The sequence below is a fragment of the Bombina bombina genome, chromosome 8 (genome assembly GCF_027579735.1).
Source record: "Bombina bombina isolate aBomBom1 chromosome 8, aBomBom1.pri, whole genome shotgun sequence".
Taxonomy (NCBI): domain Eukaryota; kingdom Metazoa; phylum Chordata; class Amphibia; order Anura; family Bombinatoridae; genus Bombina; species Bombina bombina.
Genome location: NC_069506.1, coordinates 265489258 through 265506432, shown reverse-complemented (window position 1 = coordinate 265506432; position 17175 = coordinate 265489258). Strand labels below are relative to the sequence as shown.

At 38.7% G+C, this 17175-nt stretch overlaps 1 protein-coding gene across 1 annotated transcript in view; it reads left to right on the top strand.

Moving 5' to 3' along the window:
- Positions 1 to 15764, top strand: part of FXYD2 (FXYD domain containing ion transport regulator 2) — a 41101-nt gene extending 25337 nt beyond the window's left edge. The window contains exons 3-7 of the mRNA XM_053691286.1: positions 159 to 194; positions 1086 to 1160; positions 1343 to 1379; positions 1464 to 1519; positions 15094 to 15764. Coding sequence (XP_053547261.1) covers positions 159 to 194; positions 1086 to 1160; positions 1343 to 1379; positions 1464 to 1485 — 170 coding nt within the window. The 3' untranslated portion in view covers positions 1486 to 1519; positions 15094 to 15764. The remainder of the gene's footprint in view (positions 1 to 158; positions 195 to 1085; positions 1161 to 1342; positions 1380 to 1463; positions 1520 to 15093) is intronic.
- Positions 15765 to 17175: the final 1411 nt, after the last annotated feature.

The following is a 17175-nucleotide window of genomic DNA, read 5'->3' as shown; positions in this document are numbered from 1 at the left end:
GGTAATTGAGTGCACTGCACACCTGTGTTTTAAAAATATATTAAAAACCCTGACCTCCTCTGTTGGTGTATTATCAATACACACATAAATACTTGACATATTAACATATTAGACACAGTTCCAATCCTGTCTCACCTCTTCTCTCTTTCTTTCTCCAGCACAGGATATGAATGGCCAGGAACGATTTTTCTATGGTAAGTACACATAGTCTAATATCATGTGGAAATGCTCTCCACTTTAACAAATTATCCATTAATTCAGAAATGTGTTAATTTCAAAGCAGATATTCTATCCTTAAAGGGACATGAAACCCATTTTTTTTTCTTTCATGATTTAGAAAGAGCATGCAATTTTAAACAACTTTTTAATTTACTTCTATTATCTATTTTGCTTTATTCTCTTGATATCCTTTTCTGGAAAGCATATCTAGATAGGCTCAAGTAGCTGCTGATTGGTGGCTGCACATAGATGCCTTGTGTGATTGGCTCACCCATGTGCATTGCTATTTCTTCTACAAAGAATATCTAAATAATGAAGCAAATTAGATAATAGAAGTAAATTGGAATGCTTTTTAAAATTGTATTCTCTACCTAAATCCTGAAAGAAAAAAATTAGGTTTAGTGTTCCTTTAACATTAAAGGGACATTAATCTAAAAAAAATGGCCTTGAAAGAACAGTATTTAAATATGCTAAACATAGTTTCTGATTTTGAAACTAACATGCAATACATGTTTGTTCCAAATAGTCTGCTCACTGTCTCAAAAGGACAACTCCGTCCACTCTTACTGGTGGATAGTGAAAAGCCTCACAAGCATACATAGCATAGTTTTATGTTTCTTAATAACGACTATAATATATTGTATATGCCCTCTTTTAGATGCATAAAACACACATTCTTTTAAACTGAACCATTTCCCACCTGTTTAATGCAGCTGAGAGTAATTTTAGATTTTTTTGTGAGGTCTGATTTTTGTGAAGTGAATTGATGTCTGGGACTGTTATTGGTGGTAGTAGTGGGATACTATTTTTTTTTCTCTTAATCCTTGCTAGTTTATCTTGACTTTTTTCACCCCACCTATTTACAGACTATGAGACTGTTAGGAGAGGAGGTCTCATCTTTGCAGCGGTAGCATTTGTGGTTGGCCTGCTAATAATTTTCAGTGAGTATATTAGAAGCTGACATCGTATACACTTTCACCTGTCTGCTCAAGTGAAGATCTGTCTTTCCCACATGACTTGCATGTCTGTTTTCATATACCGTATATTCATGTATACACAGGCCTGTCTGTCCTCCACGTCATGTATTGTGCGTTATTAGCAATTTTTTCTTCTCAAATCCTAGGTGGCAGATTTCGCTGTGGGAGGAAAAAGCAACTGAGGTTAGTCTCGGTACTGGCGCTAATTCATGATGTTCCTCATTAACAATAGTTATCCATAACAGTAACATTGTTTTCTCTATACAGAGCGCTAAATGAAGACTACTAAATACAGGAAACGTAGATGGACCAGAGAAGGACAGGTAGGAGAATTTAGAGAACTCACTGAGAGAACAACTTTTCAATAAAAATGTAACAGATCACAAGATAAGAAGGGACCAGAGTGGAGACTAGACTGTGGTTAGAAAGGAGGCCAGGGGGAATGGGAGGGAAGAGTTTTAGGGAGGGCAGAGAATGGCAGTTGCAGAAAAGGATGGAAATAGGGAGGCTGATACCATTACAGAGTAGGAAGCTGATTGACAAAAAAGAGTAGAGGCAAAGGGAGAACAAAAAGGGTCAGAGAGGAGGGGGTTACATGAAGGATAACAAGGAAGTAGCTCATATTATAGGTTCACAATGAGCAGCGCAAGAGAAGAGGGCTGATGGGAGTAAGGAATTTATTGTTTAAAAAGAGAGATAACACCTTTACTACCCATTGCCCAGCTTTGTACAACCAACATTATTATACATTGTAAACTCTAAACCTCTAAATCTCTGTCTGTTTCTAAGCCCCTGCAGGCCACCTTCTACCTCAGTGCATTTTATTAGCTTTTCACCGCTAGATAGTGCTAGGTCATGTGTGCCATCTAGATAAACATTGTGCTCACTCCTGTGGAGTTATGCAGGAATCAGCACCAATTGGATAAAATGCAAGTTTGTAAAAAGCACTGCGATAAAGGGGCAGTCTGCAGAGGCTTAGCTACAAGGTAATCACAGAGATAAAACGTCTATAACAGTGTTGGTTATGAAAAAATTAGTAATGGGTAATAAAGGGATTATCCATATTTTTAAACAAAAACACGTTCAAGTAGATTGTCCCTTTAAAAAGGAGACATCTAGGTGAGACAGAGAGTAGGAGGCAAATAAAATACATACATCGGTGCTATTTACAGATTTGCATTTTAGCCAATCAGTGCTGACTCATGACTAACTCCACAGGATTGTTATCTATATGGCACACATTAACGAGCACTGTCTGGCTGCGAAAAGCTAATAAAATGCACTTAGATAAAGACAGCCTGCAGGGGTTTAGAGGTTTAAAAGTTATGTTAATAAAACAATGTTGGTTATGCAAAGCTGGGGAATGGGTAGTAAAGGTGGTATCTATCTTTTTAAACAATAAACATTTTAAGGTAGACTGTCCCTTTAAAGAGGAACAGTGGGTGGATGTCTGTAGGATGTGATGCAATGGTGCATAGGTAGATGAAGACAGGAGAACATATAAGAGAGGATAAATGGTAGAGAATGCCCTACTAACTCACCTTTAGGTTAAAGGGGCAATTAATTGTAAAGATTGTTTCCCATTGTTTCCCCTTAATGACTTGTTATGCCATTGTATAAAATGCATGGGAAAATGCTAATTTGTGTTTATTTATTTATTTGAAATAGCTAGCTTTGCTCATTAAAACTCAATGGCCATGCCCTTTTACATTTGCTGAGCCTGCAGACAGAGCTGACCAGCTAAAGTTATCTCTCTCTATACACAAAGGCAAATGGTTTTTGATATGTTAACTATGGGTGGGGGTCCAATGAACAAAATCAGCTATTTCAGATACAAAAATCATTCTCTACCATGCTCACACTGGGAGGTTAATTTATGATACTGTCTTGTTTACATAGCTTTTCTGCAGAGAATACAGAAGTATTTATATTTTCAGTTTAGAGGGCAGTGTCAACAGGCAAAATCAGATATTTTAGATAACAAAATGAAGGTAATGGAGGCATTTGTAAACAACTTACTATACTCCAGCAGTTATAATGGATAATTAGGGACGCATTAAAATGGGGAAAATTGTACAATACAGTGTCTCTTTAAAGACAATTTTTAATCATTAAATAATACAGTTTATAGTTTATTTTAGCAATAAGTGTGTTCAAACCAAGATATATTTATATAAAGTTTCCATATACTTTGGGGATGCATTTTACATTTTGTTTATGAGGGCAAAGGATGAAGAGGGGAATATGGAGAACAAATAGTTTAGGTGAACTTGAATATTTTATTGTATACTATAGGGAAAAAGGAAGCATGTGCTCAATTTAATTAAACACCAGAAAGAATGACCATGCCGCACTCAATGGATGTGATTAGGAAGAATTTATCACTACACTCCTCCACCTTAAAGGGACAGTACACTGTAAAATTAATTTTATATTAATGTATTTTTAATGACTTGTTATACCAGGTGCAGAGTATAAAATGTATACTCAGGTTTATTTGTGTATATGAAGTAGCTGGTTTTGTGCTTTTAAACCACAGCCTATTACAATGGGTTAAACTTAAAGGCAATATCATATCTCATTATGTTATCACTTTGTGTACATACACTTGCTTCCTTATCTTATATTTGTCTGGAAAACTAAAGCTCAATACATAGAGAGAACAATGGAAAACCCAAATTTTTTCTTTCATGATTCAGCTAGAGCATGACATTTTAAGCAACTTTCTAATGTACTCCTATTATCAAATTTTCTTCATTCTCTTGGTATCTTTATTTGAAATGCAAGAATCTAAGTTTAGATACCGGCCCATTTTTGGTGAACAACCTGGGTTGTCCTTGCTGATTGATGGATAAATTCATCCACCAATAAAAAAGTGATATCCAGAGTTCTGAACCTCAAAACAAGCTTAGATGCCTTCTTTTTCAAATAAAGATAGCAAGAGAACGAAGAAAAAATGATAATAGGAGTAAATTAGAAAGTTGCTTAAAACTGCATGCTCATGAAAGAAAAAATGTGGGTTCAGTGTCCCTTTAACTATCCTGCACCCCACTGGGAGTGTCATTTCTTCTGCTGGCTGTGTTTACTTAGGTTTATCAATAGCTGAGACTCCAGTATCAAAACTTTCAGAATAGGTTGGGAAACCACAAGCTAAATCAGCTATTTCAAAGGCCAAAATAGGGGTAAAGGAGCTACTTGTAAACAATTTAATAGGATCATTAAGAACAATTTAAATGGGAGATAATTTTGGAGTGAACTGTCCCTTTAAACATTAATAACATAGGGCTAGGTTACAAGTGGATCGCTAATTTAATGTGCGTCCGTAAACTGCCAAATTTGCTCATTTACGGGCGCATTTTGAATAAACAGCCATTACGAGTGGCTGGTTAATGCTTTCATGAGCTTGCCGTAGAACTTTCCGCTCAGTGAAATTAACCAGAGATCAGACCTCTGGTTAATTTAAAAAAAGTTCCTGAATTGCCCCCTAAAATTAAGAGTATAGTTCCTTTTTAAAAATAAAATATACGAGCATTTAAAAAAAAACAAATATATCTGCACTAAGCAGTTATAAGGGGTTAAAGTGAGTGAATGTGAGGTGTTAGGAAAAAAGTGCCTTTACATTGCGGTCTATGGGGACTGTGTTTTAACTGTTAATTTATATGTATATGCTTATATAAAAGGAGACTGCACTCAGACTGTGACTGCACTCAGATTGGACTCACAACACATCGTATGACCCTGCAACATGCACAGTCCTGGGTGCTCAAGCCTCAATAGCACTCTCAGGCAGCTGCACTGTCCTCAGAGTCCCAGACAGTTAACCCCAGGCAGGTCTGGGTGCAAGGCCCATAGGGAAAATTACAAAACAAATTAATACAGCACACAGAGGAAGTCCAACACTTAGCTGAGAGCTTGCAAGTGAGTACTGGACTTCCTCTGTGTGCTATATACATATATATTTATTTAGTGATATATGTGTATACACATATAAGCACATAAATATACTGCTAAAGAAGTACTGCTAAACCTGAAGGGAAAATGGGATGTTGCAACCCACACCTGGGCTGGAAGCCGCCTGTACCTCTAACAGTAGCCAAGAACCAAAATTACCCCATAGTCCTAGACCACACAAGCGCACTGCTGCCAGATGACATGTTTCGCCCCTCCCTAACTGGGCTGCATGGGCCGTCTATATGATCAGAAATGGTTTCAGTTGTCACCAACAATCCAATTTTTTTTTCTAAATTTTTTATTGAATATTTTATTATTTATGTAATTGTCTTTTGGCTATTGATATAATCACAGTAGTTATATACTTAAAGGAACATCATGGGTATACAGTACATGTGTGTATGATGTGTTATACATTATGGACTAGATTACAAGTGGAGCGCTACCCCACACCCCAAACCCACCACCTTTAAAGCCCCAAAACTGCCTTATGCAGTTGTTTTTTTATAAAAATACTATACTATAATGCAGTCTATTTTAAGGGCATTTGGGGCACTTTTAGAAAATTAACCAGAGATCAGGGGCAAGATTACATATACAGCGCAGGCTTCAGCGTAACTGCTGAAACCTGCGTTGCCCGTAAATTCACCTCACACATTTGAACAGCCAATAGGATTTCAGTAGCTCTCATCCTATTAGCTGATTTTAAAATTTCAGCCAATAGGAAAGCAAGGTACCCCAAATATAAAACGGGTATCTTGCATTCATTCCTCAGTGTGCGGCGACGATCGTACAAAGAGAATCCTTCACGCTGGATGGCTCCACGGCCCGCGTTCTTGCTCTGCGCCACCTTCGGCCTGGATTAAGATAAAAGAGGTCCCCACGATGGAAGAAGATGTCCCTGCCTGGAAGAAGAACTTCACCGCCTGGAAGAAGACTTTCTCCGTAGGACTTCAGGAACGGTGAGCACCTACTTGGGGGTTAGACTTAGGCTTTTTTTTTTATTTGGGGGGGTTTCTTCATTTTTTAGATTAGGATTTTTTTTTATTTTCATGGGCTGCAAAAGAGCTGATTGCCCTTTTAAGGGCAATGCCCATACAAATGCCTCATTAGGGGCAATGGGTAGCTTTTATGGGGGTTTGGTGCTATTGGTAGTTTAGTTTAGGTTAGGGGTGTCTTTATTTTGGGGGGCTTTTTTATTTTCATAGGGGTATTAGATTAGGTTTAATTTTTTTATATAATTTGGTTTATTTGTTTCTGTAATTTTAGACTTATTTTTTTTGTAATTTTAGATTTTTTTATTTTAATTTAATCTTAGGTTTTTTAAGTTAGGATTTTTTACTTTTTATTTTAATTTTAACTTAGTATTTTAACTTAGAATTTTATTATTTTATGTAAATGGGGTTAATTTAGGGGTTATTAGATTAGGGGGCTTAGTGATTAAATTATTTTATTGCGTTGTGGGGGGTTGGCGGTTTAGGGGTTAATAGGTTAATTAGGTTTATTGTGTTGTGGGGGGATGGCGGTTTAGGGTTTAATCACTTTATTAGGCAGTTTGCGATGTGGGGGGATGGCGGATTAGGGGTTAATACATTTATTAGGCAGTTTGCGATCTGGGGGCATGGAGGATTAGGGGTTAATACATTTATTAGGTAGATTGCGATGTGGGGGGATGGTGGATTAGGGGTTAATACATGTATTAGGTAGATTGCGATAGTTATTGCGGTGGGGGGATGTCGCTTGACAGGTAGATATTGCGCATGCATTAGGTGTTAGTTAGAACTTCCAGGGAGTTACGGTACTTATATATTTCAGTGCAAGGATTACTGTGCCTGCCTATGTGTGGCGAGGTGAAAATGGAGTAAAATTTCTCCTTTTTTGCGCGTAAGTCCTTGCACTAAATATATGATACTGATTTGTGACGCAGTTCTATGTTAGTTTATGGGAGTAAAATTAGCGGGTGAAATATATGCGCCTCATATGTAATACCGCCCCTAATCTCTGGTTAATTTTCTGAGCACTAATTGCTACCACAAACTTGCAGTAGCAATAACCAGCGACTTGTAATTTGCCTGTTTGCGGGCGTGTTTTACTTTATTAAGGTTTTGTTGTAGAATCAATATTACCAATACAGGAAAATTAATATCTTGCATAAAAAATGCAATCCCACTCTGTACAGTAAAAAAATTACAGTGAGAATAAAGCAACTCAGTAGTTTCAATGGTAGAAATGGTGCCTTTACAGTGTGAGAAATGTCATAAAGGCCACTATTGTAAACAGGAAAAGCTATGTATATTTTGTTTAGGGAGATATTAAAGGAAATGAAACACAAAAAAACAGAATTTATGCTTACCTGATAAATTACTTTCTCCAACGGTGTGTCCGGTCCACGGCGTCATCCTTACTTGTGGGATATTCTCTTCCCCAACAGGAAATGGCAAAGAGTCCCAGCAAAGCTGGTCACATGATCCCTCCTAGGCTCCGCCCACCCCAGTCATTCGACCGACGGACAGGAGGAAATATATATAGGAGAAACCATATGATACCGTGGTGACTGTAGTTAGAGAAAATAATTCATCAGACCTGATTAAAAAAACCAGGGCGGGCCGTGGACCGGACACACCGTTGGAGAAAGTAATTTATCAGGTAAGCATAAATTCTGTTTTCTCCAACATTGGTGTGTCCGGTCCACGGCGTCATCCTTACTTGTGGGAACCAATACCAAAGCTTTAGGACACGGATGAAGGGAGGGAGCAAATCAGGTCACCTAAACGGAAGGCACCACAGCTTGCAAAACTTTTCTCCCAAAAATAGCCTCCGAAGAAGCAAAAGTATCAAATTTGTAAAATTTGGCAAAAGTGTGCAGTGAAGACCAAGTCGCTGCCTTACATATCTGATCAACAGAAGCCTCGTTCTTGAAGGCCCATGTGGAAGCCACAGCCCTAGTGGAGTGAGCTGTGATTCTTTCAGGAGGCTGCCGTCCGGCAGTCTCATAAGCCAATCGGATAATGCTTTTAAGACAAAAGGAAAGAGAGGTAAAAGTCGCTTTTTGACCTCTCCTTTTACCAGAATAAACAACAAACAAGGAAGATGTTTGTCTGAAATCTTTAGTAGCCTCTAAATAGAACTTTAGAGCACGGACAACGTCCAAATTGTGTAACAAACGTTCCTTCTTTGAAACTGGATTCGGACACAAAGAAGGTAAAACTATCTCCTGGTTAATATTTTTGTTAGAAACAACTTTAGGAAGAAAACCAGGCTTAGTACGCAAAACCACCTTATCTGCATGGAACACCAGATAAGGAGGAGAACACTGCAGAGCAGATAACTCTGAAACTCTTCTAGCAGAAGAAATTGCAACCAAAAACAAAACTTTCCAAGATAGTAACTTAATATCTATGGAATGTAAGGGTTCAAACGGAACCCCTTGAAGAACTGAAAGAACTAGATTTAGACTCCAGGGAGGAGTCAAAGGTCTGTAAACAGGCTTGATCCTAACCAGAGCCTGAACAAATGCTTGAACATCTGGCACAGCTGCCAGTCTTTTGTGTAGTAAGACAGATAACGCAGAGATCTGTCCCTTTATAGAACTTGCAGATAATCCTTTCTCCAAACCTTCTTGAAGAAAGGAGAGAATCTTAGGAATTTTTATCTTATTCCATGGGAATCCTTTGGATTCACACCAACAGATATATTTTTTCCATATTTTATGGTAAATTTTTCTAGTTACAGGTTTTCTGGCCTGAACCAGAGTATCTATCACCGAATCTGAAAACCCACGCTTTGATAGAATCAAGCGTTCAATCTCCAAGCCGTCAGTTGGAGGGAGACCAGATTTGGGTGTTCGAATGGACCTTGAACAAGAAGGTCCTGTTTCAAAGGTAGCTTCCATGGTGGAGCCGATGACATATTCACCAGGTCTGCATACCAAGTCCTGCGTGGCCACGCAGGAGCTATCAAGATCACCGAGGCCCTCTCCTGATTGATCCTGGCTACCAGCCTGGGAATGAGAGGAAACGGTGGGAATACGTAAGCTAGGTTGAAAGTCCAAGGAGCTACTAGTGCATCTACTAGAGTCGCCTTGGGATCCCTGGATCTGGACCCGTAGCAAGGAACCTTGAAGTTCTGATGAGACGCCATCAGATCCATGTCTGGAATGCCCCATAATTGAGTTATTTGGGCAAAGATTTCCGGATGGAGTTCCCACTCCCCCGGATGAAATGTCTGACGACTCAGAAAATCCGCTTCCCAATTTTCCACTCCTGGGATGTGGATCGCAGACAAGTGGCAGGAGTGATCCTCCGCCCATTGAATTATTTTGGTCACTTCTTTCATCGCCAGGGAACTCTTTGTTCCCCCTTGATGATTGATATAAGCAACAGTTGTCATGTTGTCTGATTGGAACCTTATGAATTTGGCCTTTGCTAGTTGAGGCCAAGCTCTGAGAGCATTGAATATCGCTCTTAGTTCCAGAATGTTTATCGGGAGAAGAGACTCTTCCCGAGACCATAGACCCTGAGCTTTCAGGGATTCCCAGACCGCACCCCAGCCCACTAGACTGGCGTCGGTCGTGACAATGACCCACTCTGGCCTGCGGAAGCTCATTCCCTGGGACAGATGGTCCAGGGTCAGCCACCAACGGAGTGAATCTCTGGTCTTTTGATCTACTTGAATCATTGGAGACAAGTCTGTATAATCCCCATTCCACTGTTTGAGCATGCACAGTTGTAATGGTCTTAGATGAATTTGTGCAAAAGGAACTATGTCCATTGTTGCAACCATCAATCCTATTACTTCCATGCACTGTGCTATGGAAGGACGAGGAACAGAATGAAGCACTTGACAAGAGCTTAGAAGTTTTGATTTTCTGACCTCTGTCAGAAAAATCCTCATTTCTAAGGAATCTATTATTGTTCCCAAGAAGGGAACTCTTGTTGACGGGGACAGAGAACTCTTTTCTTTGTTCACCTTCCATCCGTGAGATGTGAGAAAGGCTAGAACGATGTCCGTATGAGCCTTTGCCTTTGACAGGGACGACGTTTGTATTAGAATGTCGTCCAAGTAAGGTACTACTGCAATGCCCCTTGGTCTTAGAACCGCTAGAAGGGACCCTAGCACCTTTGTGAAAATCCTTGGAGCAGTGGCTAATCCGAATGGAAGAGCCACAAACTGGTAATGTTTGTCCAGAAAAGCGAACCTTAGGAACTGATGATGTTCCTTGTGGATAGGGATATGTAGGTACGCATCCTTTAGATCCACGGTAGTCATAAATTGACTTTCCTGGATGGTGGGTAGAATCGTTCGAATAGTTTCCATTTTGAACGATGGTACCCTGAGAAATTTGTTTAGGATCTTCAAATCCAAAATTGGTCTGAACGTTCCCTCTTTTTTGGGAACTACGAACAGATTGGAATAAAATCCCATTCCTTGTTCCTTTATTGGAACTGGGTGTATCATTCCCATCTTTAACAGGTCTTCTACACAATGTAAGAATTCCTGTCTCTTTATTTGGTTTGAGGATAATTGAGACTTGTGGAACCTTCCCCTTGGGGGTAGTTCCTTGAATTCCAGGAGATAACCTTGAGAGACTATTTCTAGCGCCCAAGGATCCTGAACATCTCTTGCCCAAGCCTGAGCAAAGAGAGAGAGTCTGCCCCCCACCAGATCCGGTCCCGGATCGGGGGCTACTCCTTCATGCTGTCTTGTTAGCAGTGGCAGGCTTCTTGGCCTGCTTACCCTTGTTCCAGCCTTGCATTGGTTTCCAGGCTGGTTTGGGTTGTGAGGCATTACCCTCTTGCTAAGAGGATGCAGAATTAGAGGCTGGTCCATTTCTGCGAAAAGGACGAAAATTAGGCTTATTTTTAGCCTTAAAAGACCTATCCTGTGGAAGGGCGTGGCCCTTTCCCCCAGTGATGTCTGAAATAATCTCTTTCAAATCAGGTCCAAATAAAGTTTTACCTTTGAAAGGAATGTTAAGTAATTTTGTCTTGGATGACACATCCGCTGACCAAGACTTTAGCCAAAGCGCTCTGCGCGCCACAATAGCAAACCCTGAATTTTTCGCCGCTAATTTTGCTAATTGCAAAGCGGCATCTAAAATAAAAGAGTTAGCCAATTTAAGTGCGTGAACTCTGTCCATAACCTCCTCATATGGAGTTTCTCTACTGAGCGACTTTTCTAGTTCCTCGAACCAGAACCACGCTGCCGTAGTGACAGGAACAATGCATGAAATTGGTTGTAGAAGGTAGCCTTGCTGTACAAAAATCTTTTTAAGCAAACCTTCCAATTTTTTATCCATAGGATCTTTGAAAGCACAACTATCTTCAATAGGAATAGTAGTGCGTTTGTTTAGAGTAGAAACTGCCCCCTCGACCTTGGGGACTGTCTGCCATAAGTCCTTTCTGGGGTCGACCATAGGAAATAATTTCTTAAATATAGGGGGAGGAACAAAAGGTATGCCGGGCTTTTCCCACTCTTTATTTACTATGTCCGCCACCCGCTTGGGTATAGGAAAAGCGTCGGGGGGCACCGGAACCTCTAGGAACCTGTCCATCTTGCATAATTTCTCTGGAATGACCAAATTGTCACAATCATCCAGAGTAGATAACACCTCCTTAAGCAGTGCGCGGAGATGTTCTAATTTAAATTTAAATGTCACAACATCAGGTTCAGCTTGATGAGAAATTTTTCCTGAATCTGAAATTTCTCCCTCAGACAAAACCTCCCTCATGGCCTCTTCAGATTGGTGTGAGGGTATGACAGAATAATTATCATCAGCGTCCTCTTGCTCTTCAGTGTTTAAAACAGAGCAATCGCGCTTTCTCTGATAAGTAGGCATTTTGGATAAAAGATTTGCTATGGAGTTATCCATTACAGCCGTTAATTGTTGCATGGTAATAAGTATTGGCGCACTAGATGTACTAGGGGCCTCCTGCATGGGCAAAACTGGTGTAGACACAGTAGGAGATGATGTAGTATCATGTTTACTCCCCTCATTTGAGGAATCATCTTGGGCAATATCATTATTTGTGGCAGTACTGTCCTTACTTTGTTTGGACGCTATGGCACAATTATCACATAAATTTAAATGGGGAGACACATTGGCTTTCATACATATAGAACATAGCTTATCTGAAGGTACAGACATGTTAAACAGGCTTAAACTTGTCAACAATGCACAAAAAACGTTTTAAAATAAAACCGTTACTGTCACTTTAAATTTCAAACAGAAACACTTTATTACTGAATATGTGAAAAAGTATGAAGGAATTGTTCAAAAATTACCAAATTTTCACCACAGTGTCTTAAAGCCTTAAAAGTATTGCACACCAAATTTCAGAGCTTTAACCCTTAAAATAACGGAACCGGAGCCGTTTTTCAATTTAACCCCTATACAGTCCCAGATACAGTCTTTGCTAAGACCCAACCAAGCCCTGAGGGGAATACGATACCAAATGATGCCTTCTAAAAGCTTTTTCAGAGATTCTTAGATCCTCACACATGCATCTGCATGCCTTGCTCTCAAAAAATAACTGCGCATTAGTGGCGCGAAAATGAGGCTCAGTCTATGACTAGAAAGGCCCCCTGACTGAAAAAGGTGTCCAATACAGTGCCTGCCGTTTTATAAACGTTCCCCAAGATTATAAATGTCAATTGTTAGCCTAAATTTGAATAATATGCACAAATAAAGCAATCGATTTAGCCCATAAAAATGTCTACCAGTTTTTTAGCCCATAATAAGCCCTTTATTCTGTTTGTTTTTGACTAAGAAAATGGCTTACCGGTCCCCATGAGGGGAAATGACAGCCTTCCAGCATTACACAGTCTTGTTAGAAATATGTCTAGTCATACCTTAAGCAGAAAAGTCTGCTAACTGTTTCCCCCAACTGAAGTTACTTCATCTCAACAGTCCTATGTGGAAACAGCAATCGATTTTAGTTACTGTCTGCTAAAATCATCTTCCTCTTACAAACAGAAATCTTCATCCTTTTCTGTTTCAGAGTAAATAGTACATACCAGCACTATTTTAAAATAACAAACACTTGATAGAAGAATAAAAACTACATTTAAACACCAAAAAACTCTTAACCATCTCCGTGGAGATGTTGCCTGTGCAACGGCAAAGAGAATGACTGGGGTGGGCGGAGCCTAGGAGGGATCATGTGACCAGCTTTGCTGGGACTCTTTGCCATTTCCTGTTGGGGAAGAGAATATCCCACAAGTAAGGATGACGCCGTGGACCGGACACACCAATGTTGGAGAAATGTATTTTATGATTCAGATAGAGAGTACAATTTTAAACAACATTCCAATGTACTTCTATTATTTAATTTGCTTAATTCTCTTAGTATTGTTGAAGAAGTAGAAATGCACATGAGTGAGCCAATCACACGAGGCTCCTTTGAGCAGCCACCAATTAGCAGCTACTAAGCCTATTTAGATATGTTTTTCAAGAAAGGATATTAAGATAATGAAGTAAATTAGATAATAGAAGTAAATTGGCAAGTTGTTTAAAATGTAATGCTCTTTCTAAATCATGAAAGTTTGGGTTTCACGTCCCTTTAATATCCCATACTCTTGTTTCTAGAGAAAAACCTTGACAAATTTAAAAAAAAACCAACATCTTATTTACAGTAAATGAAGTAAGAAAAATGTATAATGAACAGTTTTACAGTATACAGCATATAAATAACACATCATACACACATGTATTACAGTATACTGCATATAAATAACACATTATACACACATGTATTACAGTATACTGCATATAAATAACACATCATGCACACATGTATTGTATGCCCAAAATGCCCCACCTCAAATGGATTAAACAATAATAAAAAATAACAATAAATAACATTTCACAACCTATAAATATATTTGTTATTGTAACCACATCATGAAATATTGTAATTTCGAAAATGACATCTATTACTTACCCACAGATTTCATCTTAATATTTTTGAAAACTCATACAATGGATTTTGAAAGTGAACTCACAGCCTTCAGCACAAAGACATGGCATGCTGTCAGATAAAAAAATCTCATTTTCAATAATGAAAATAGTATAAATTAAAATATACTAATGCATTTTTTTTGTTCTCATTTTTGTGTATTTACATTTTTAAATTATAGGACTGATATTCTTAGTTGAAAACTAAACCTAGGTAGAGTCATATGCTTATTCCTAAGACCTTGAAGGCCGCCTCTTATCTGAATGCATTTGAAAGATTTTCCACAGCTAGAGGGTGTTAGTTCATGTGTGCCATATAGTAAACATTGTGCTCACATCTGTGGAGGTATTTAAGAGTCAGCACTAATCGCCTGAAATGCAAGTCTGTCAAAGATCTGAGATAAGAAGGCAGTCTGCAGAGGCTTAGATACAAGGTAATCACAGAGGTAAAAAAGTATATTAATTAAACCGTGTTGTTTATGCAAAACTGGAGAAAGGTAAATAAAGGGATTATCTATCTTTTTAAACAATAATATTTTTGGTGTCTACAGTCCCTTTAATACATCTAAAAATGACAGTGTTTTTTGCTTATGCACAAAAGCAATGCATAGAATTTTTTAAATAGCGTGAAAATAAAAGAGGCCAGTTTCGTGGTTTATGGAGTCCTGTCACAATGACTTTACCAGAGGTTTTCACTTTGGTTAATATTTCCAGTTTTAATTATATTATCGCTTGAGTTCAAGGGTTAACCATGAATTTGTAATACGAACGTGAGTTTCCACTTTGTGCTCATCATAGAAAGTATAGGGAGTGTTAGTACCGTGAGCTTGCGCAAGCATTTGTGCTTCTCATGGTAAATATTGTGCTCCACTTGTAATCTAGGTGTTTATGGAAAATCACATGTGTCTTTAATGAGCTGTGGAACATGTTTTATAAATAAATAAATAATAATAACAGATAAAGGCAGTAATATGTTTGTGTCTCCCACAGGGAGCAGACTGGAAAACCATGTACTTGCCATGAATGGGGTCTTCCAAACCAACATGAGCGGAACCATTCCTTGGGCAACCACCGGATACCATCTGTTACTGCTGTCACAAATCTGCCTTCCCTGCCTATATTTTGTTCCGATTTTTTTTTAAAGCATCACCATTCCTAATGAGTTTGGAAATGTCATATAATTTACTCTAGCTCGGGATTGGTATATGTAACTAGAGTGTGAGCTTGTGTGTTGTGTGCAATGTGCATGGTGAATGTGCAGTGGTGTCACCAGGGGGTGAAAGAGGGGGGCATAATGGTTCCTCCCATATGCTGCCAATTGTGCTCCCCCTTGCTTTTTCAACCACTACTCTACTGATGGCTTCCCCAACCCCACTGGTCCTGCACAATCCCTACCCAGCAACACCCATGACACTCCCTGCCCATGTTTGGTCTGGCCCCACCCCTCCTATTGCAGACCCACCTACGGCACACCCTATTCTGCCCCTCCCCTTGCATGGGCCTAAGCAAGTGCCCCCTCATTATTACTTTCTAGTGATGCCACTGTATGAATGAGCGTGTGTATGTGCATGTGTGCAAGCAGAGTATCTGAGCTACACCCTTCTCATTGTGCTTGATTTCAGATGGTAACATCCTCTCCCTTTGTATAATTTAACATGATAATAAACATGAAAACTGTTATATCTTCAGTGCACTGAAATCCCTTGATGACAATACTTTCATAAAATTCTTATTTTATAAATGCATAACATATATTATAACATAAATACAACATTTTAGAAGGTACAAAGCCATTTAAACTTTCATTTTGACAGTAACATTTAAATTATTTTGCAGTCCAGGAAGATACTATTTTTTTATCATATCCCTTCTGCTGTGGTTAGTTAGGAATAAATTTAAGTTAGCTACAACACTAATCACACAATCACTGTGTAGAATGTTGCAGGGTATGTTTCTGAAATTTGTAGTTTGTAACTTATGATTCTTACAGAAAATAGAAAATACACAATTTTCAGAGTTAAATTAATAGAAAAGAGGGCAAAATAAATACTGAAAGTGCACTACAAAGTTGTTGTTTTTACCATAAAAATTGTGTGTTTTAAAGGTACATTCTAGTATAATAATAATAATAAAGAACATCTGGAAAAAACTTGTTTAGTCTGAGGCTCTGAGCAAAAAGTGCAGATATTCCAGCATCATTTTTGCATCCAAATGTAATCAGCATGTTAATAATTTATAAAATAAATAAATCAATGTTACAATATATATGTAATTCTCAAATGAAGAGATTCAAAGAACTATCAACATCCTTAAAGGAACATTGTACACTAGATTTTTATTTGCATAAATGTTTTGTAGATGATCCATTTATATAGCCCATCTAGTAGTATTTGTATAAAAATGTATAGTTTTGCTTATTTTTTAAGAACATTGTGCTGATTTTCAGACTCCTAACCAAGCCCCACAGTGTCAGATGTATACATGCGTTTACAGACTCCTGCAGGCTCCTGTTTATATGATCTGTCTTTTCATATGCAGGAAAGGGGGGAGGTGGGGAGTGCCTGCTCTTTTTGTTTACGCAGCCCCTTTCAGTGGGTGTCCCAGACTACCTCAACAACCGTGCTAAACTGGGAGCTTCTAATTCAGTTTTTAAAAGGGTTTATACTGGATTTTTATATCAGTATCTGTGCATATTATTCATTATAGTAGTGTCTATTATAGCTATACAGTTATATAAAAATTAGTGTATACTGTCCCTTTAAGACCAAAGAGTAAAGAGGTACTATACCTTGGTGAACAAACATACCATTAGATCTGTGAACTGTTAAATAAGCCACTTGGTGGTGGAAAATAGTGGCCTAGACTACGAGTGGAGCGCAACATTGCGCTTTCTCAAGCACAATATTTGCGCTCCACTCTGTAATACCAGCACACAGAAATGTGTGCTGGTATCACAAGTTAGGTGCAATGCGAACGCAACCTTGCGTTTGCATTGCATGGAAGCTTTGCGTTCACAAGAGCATGCTTTCATAGGCTCCAACGGGAGCCTCGTTCTCATGCCGTGAGACACGG